The sequence below is a fragment of the Galeopterus variegatus genome, unplaced genomic scaffold (assembly GCF_000696425.1).
Source record: "Galeopterus variegatus unplaced genomic scaffold, G_variegatus-3.0.2 Scaffold46049, whole genome shotgun sequence".
NCBI lineage: Eukaryota > Metazoa > Chordata > Mammalia > Dermoptera > Cynocephalidae > Galeopterus > Galeopterus variegatus.
The window spans coordinates 1-5,000 of NW_007772160.1; the positions used below are offsets into that span (position 1 = coordinate 1).

Here is a 5,000-nt window from a genome sequence, read left to right on the forward strand (position 1 = left end):
AAAACGACTGTGTTTGTGGTTTTTAAACAAAATAATGTGATCAATGAATTTTTACTTTTAGTGAAACCCAGCTGCTTCATTAAGTCATTTTGAATGACATTGTCTAAACTGTTTGGAGCACTAATTTTATATGTTAAACCTTAAAAAGTGACGCTTTTACCAGGAAACATTGCATCTGTTTGGTGTTTATGTTATGAAACGTGTACTGGGCTTTATTAGGATAAAATCGTATTCAACACAGCACTCTTCATAATGAGCCACCGGGGCTGATTACCCCAAGGCTAGAGAGAAGCAGATACCCCAGGGCCACTCATGTGATGCACATGTGATTATTTTAGAATGTCTAGTTAGCTTTCTGGTTGATGTGGCCTTCAGTGTGTAAGGGTCAGTCTTCTTATTTCTCAGGTACTTCACATTATTTATGAACCTTTTGAATGACTGTAGTGAAGTTGAAGATGAAAATGCACAAACAGGTGGCAGGAAACGTGGCATGTCTCGGAGGCTGGCATCACTGAGGCACTGTACAGTCCTTGCAATGTCAAACTTACTCAATGCTAATGTGGACAGTGGGCTCATGCACTCAATAGGTAAGATCAAATGAAAGCTTCATAAAGAAATATAAAGCTTAGAGAACTGGCATGTAAGACAAGTAAAGATTACTTCAGCAAGGCCATGTTAATAAATTTGCATCTATCTGTCCATATCAGGTTTAGGTTATCACAAGGATCTCCAGACAAGAGCTACATTTATGGAAGTTCTTACAAAAATCCTTCAACAAGGCACAGAATTTGACACACTTGCAGAAACGGTGTTGGCAGATCGGTTTGAGAGACTGGTGGAACTGGTCACAATGATGGGTGATCAGGGAGAGCTTCCTATAGCTATGGCTCTGGCCAATGTGGTCCCTTGTTCTCAGTGGGTAAGTTTATTGAGAAGTAGGAAAGAAGAATAGCTGGCACATAGCAAATGCTTCCAAATATATTTGTTCAATAAATGTTTATTTAACGAATTGGTAAAATTTTAGAGCTGGAAGAAACTAGACATTTAGTTGAGTGGTATTCAGGTGTGGGGAGTGGTTGGCGCTGCTAGCCCTTACTCTAGTGTTCTCTCATTCCACCCCACTGAAAAATTTCATTTAGACAATGATTAAAAGAAAATTAAAAATTGCTAATCTGGTCCAGTGTCTTTATAGATAAGGTAATTAAGTTAAACCGAATTTTAGTTAGTTGTTAGTAACAATAGAACTGGAATCCATGATTTGTGCTTATTTACTACTTCCAGTTCGCTATTCTTTTTTCTGTAATGTACAATTTTTTTTAAAAAAGCACTCTATTTTGCATTTGAAATTGTTATAATGCTCATTTTAACACTGAAGACATAATATGGCTATTTGGCCTCCCTCTTAATTTAATGAAAAATTTTCTTAAAACCACATCATTCTTAATAATATATGCTAAACCTTTGAAAAGGGTTGTTGTCCTTTTCCATGTTAAAAAGCCATTTGGTTTATGTTGTACCAAATATTATTTCACTGTATTAAATTATAACAGTAATCTGTCATTGCCTTTAGGTTTGTTTTTGCTTTAAAGCTGCAGGATCATATTTCTCATACTTAGAGTAAAATTCAAAATCCTTACCCTGGCCTACAAGGCTGTACCTGATCTGGGCCCTGCCTCATCTTTGATATCATTTTATGCCATTTTACTTTTTTATTCACCAAACTTAAGCCATACTGGCTACCTTCTATTCCTCAAACATGTTAGACTTGTTTCTGCCTTGGAGTACCCTTGCCGCTACCATGTCAAATGCTTTTCCTCTGATGATTTTGTTTTATTTTGGTAAGAACACTTAACATGAGATCTACCCTATTAACAGATTTCTAAATGTACAGTACAGGATTGGTATCTATAGACATGACGTTGCATGGCATATCTCTAGAACTTATTCATCTTGCATAACTAAAATTTTATACACATTGGTAAGCCATACACCCACAAATTATTGAAATTCTCTTGAAGTCTGAAATTAGTTCAGATCTTCAAATGTTTTGAAAATGGGTATTCCGCATTAGCTTTTTAACACCTACCTGTATTTAGCACTAAAAATACTCAGTATTTTCTCCTAATGAAAAAGGAATCAGTTAAGTCAAAAAGCTTTAATTCATTTTGTTTTCTTACAATAAATCATTTCTAATAAGTTTTATATATTAAATGACTTTATTTTGAGAAGGAATTTTATATTAGGCCAGATCTGTTAGAGCTGTATCTAAAGGAGAACTGAATACAAGATATTTTTAAAATGTAATTCTTGGGCCGAGCCCGTGGCGCACTCGGGAGAGTGTGGCGCTGGGAGTGCAGCAGCACCGCGGGTTCGGATCCTATATGTGGATGACCGGTGCGCTCACAGCGCTCACTGGCTGAGCGTGGTGCGGCCGGCCTCAAAAAGGACGAAAAAAAAAATGTAATTCTGTTTTGTAAATATGTTTTTAAATTCTGTTGCCTAAAGTTTTCAGAATTTAGTGGGGAGGGATTGGAGCAAAAAATTTAGAAGAATAGTCTAAAAATAGTTTCTCATAATTGGAGTTTTTATATCTAGTCAAATATATATTATGTAACCATAGAGGGTAAAGCAGAATGTTGGGTCTTCATAATTTTTGGCTTCTAGATTATTTGTTGTTAGGCTTATTAAACTTTTTCCTTTACTTAAATATCAGATTATTGTAATCTGGGATCAGGCAAGAATTAGAGGGCTGTGGGCCATGATTCTGGCTTTTGTTGTCACTGCTTGAGGGTTGAGGCATCTTTTTATGGCTACCCCTTTTCTCTCCAGATCTCTTCTCAACATTTGGTTATACGGTGATTTACTATCAGATCATTTTTCTTGAGTGTATCAAAAACTACTTTACTGTAGGGAATTATAATGGTTATCATTGAGGTAATAGATGGGAAGTTCGGCTCCTACTGACCCCCTCCTAGAAATCTGGCTGATCTCTGGGTTCTGAATTTCCAGTAGTTTTCCTATAGTCTTTCCATTTTTTTTGTTTCTCTGCCTAGTCCATTTTCAGTGTTCACTGAGTTCCCCTACCCATGTGAGGAGAGAATAGAGCTCTTCTGGTCCCCAAAGTCTCATTTCTGCTCAATGATTTTCTAAGAAAATGATTTGTACAAATCAAACTAAACTCTTTGCTGTCAGTCTGTCTATTTTGCAATATAATTTGAGCTGAATCCTGGAATTTTTGTTTCCTGGTAAAACCTAGGCCTTTCTTATCCTTCACCAATTAATCCATAGAATTAACAGCTATTGTAGACATACAGTCACCTATCATAGACAAATGTACACAGATAAATCTCAGGGGAAATATTAGTCACCATCTACCTTGATTTAGCAGGCGGCTGTCAATTTGGATTTGCCTTCTTGCCAATATTCAGCCTCTTGCTTAAGAAAAAAATGGGATTGTTCACTTAACACAATTTGGTTTGTTCTTAGGATGAACTAGCTCGAGTTCTGGTTACTCTATTTGATTCTCGGCATTTACTCTACCAACTGCTCTGGAACATGTTTTCTAAGGAAGTAGAATTGGCAGACTCCATGCAGACTCTTTTCCGAGGCAACAGCTTGGCCAGTAAAATAATGACATTCTGTTTCAAGGTTTGTATTGTTTTTTTTTTTTTAATTTTGTGCTAAGGTATGTCAGGCAATGATTATTTACAGAATGTGCAGAGCAGATTGTCTTCTTTTAATGCAAAATATATAGAGCATGTATAATAAATTGCTACTTGTGTGTTTCTTTAGGTATATGGTGCTACCTACCTACAAAAACTCCTGGATCCTTTATTACGAATTGTTATCACATCCTCTGACTGGCAGCATGTTAGCTTTGAAGTGGATCCTACCAGGTTTGTCTGCTCTCCATTGTTTTACTATCGCTGCATGAAGCAAGACCCTTATAATTTCTCCTCTTGACTCTTTTTTTTTTTTTCATGAAAAAATGACCGGTAAGGGGATCTTAACCCTTGACTTGGTGTTGTCAGCACCACGCTTTCCCAAGTGAGCTAACCAGCCATCCCTATATAGGGATCCGAACCCGTGGCCTTGGTGTTATCAGCACCACACTCTCCCAAGTGAGCCACGGGCTGGCCTTCTCCCCTTGACTCTTACAATTAGTTTTTTTTTTTTGTCCTTTTTGAGACTGGCAGCAGCACGCTCAGCCAGTGAGTGCACTGGCCATCCCTATATAGGATCCGAACCCATGGCGCTGCTGCGCTCCCAGCGCTGCACTCTCCCGAGTGCGCCATGGGCTCGGCCCCTTACAATTAGTTTTTAATTATACAACTTATACACAAATAACGTTTTTCTTAAAAAAAAAAAATTACAGTTATCATAAAGATGTCTTTGACTACCACCTCCAGGGACTGTTACTGGTTTAGTCTGTTCTGTTCTTTTTCTGTGTATTTGCATCTACTTATATGTAATTGTAGAAAATATATATTATAATGGGAATGCTTAATATATATGATATATTGTGTGAGGGTACTTAAAAAAGTTTGTGGAAAATAGAATTAAAAGATAGTATGAGTTCTTCTGTGAACTTGTTGAAGTACCCTCATATACATAGTTTTTCAACTTGATTAAAAAAATTTTTTTAAATTTTAACATTTGCCTTTATGTATGTTGTGGGGTACAGTGTGTTGTTTTAATACGTGCATCTACTATATACTGCAAAATCATTCACTTAGGTAGGTAGCATAGTTTTGTACCTGTTAGTCTACCACCTCTCCCCACCACCCCCCTTCCCTCCAGCCTCTGGTAACCATTATTCTACTCTCTACTTCTATGAGAACCACTTTCTTTTCCTTTTTTTTTTTTTTTTTAGATTCCACATATGAGTGATATGTGGTATTTGTCTTTATGTGCCTGACTTATTTCACTTAACATGATTGGTTTCCAGTTCCATCCATGTTGCTGCAAATGATAAGATTTCATTTTACTGTAATAGCTGA

General features: G+C 36.8%; 1 protein-coding gene across 1 annotated transcript; it reads left to right on the top strand.

The window, feature by feature from the left end:
* Positions 1 to 405: 405 nt before the first annotated feature.
* Positions 406 to 3,896, top strand: LOC103584168 (neurofibromin-like; the record flags this gene model as incomplete). Its single annotated transcript, XM_008565273.1, has 4 exons — positions 406 to 587; positions 708 to 919; positions 3,487 to 3,648; positions 3,793 to 3,896. Coding segments are annotated over 4 exons (660 nt in total), but the record flags the coding sequence as incomplete, so codon positions are not given.
* Positions 3,897 to 5,000: the final 1,104 nt, after the last annotated feature.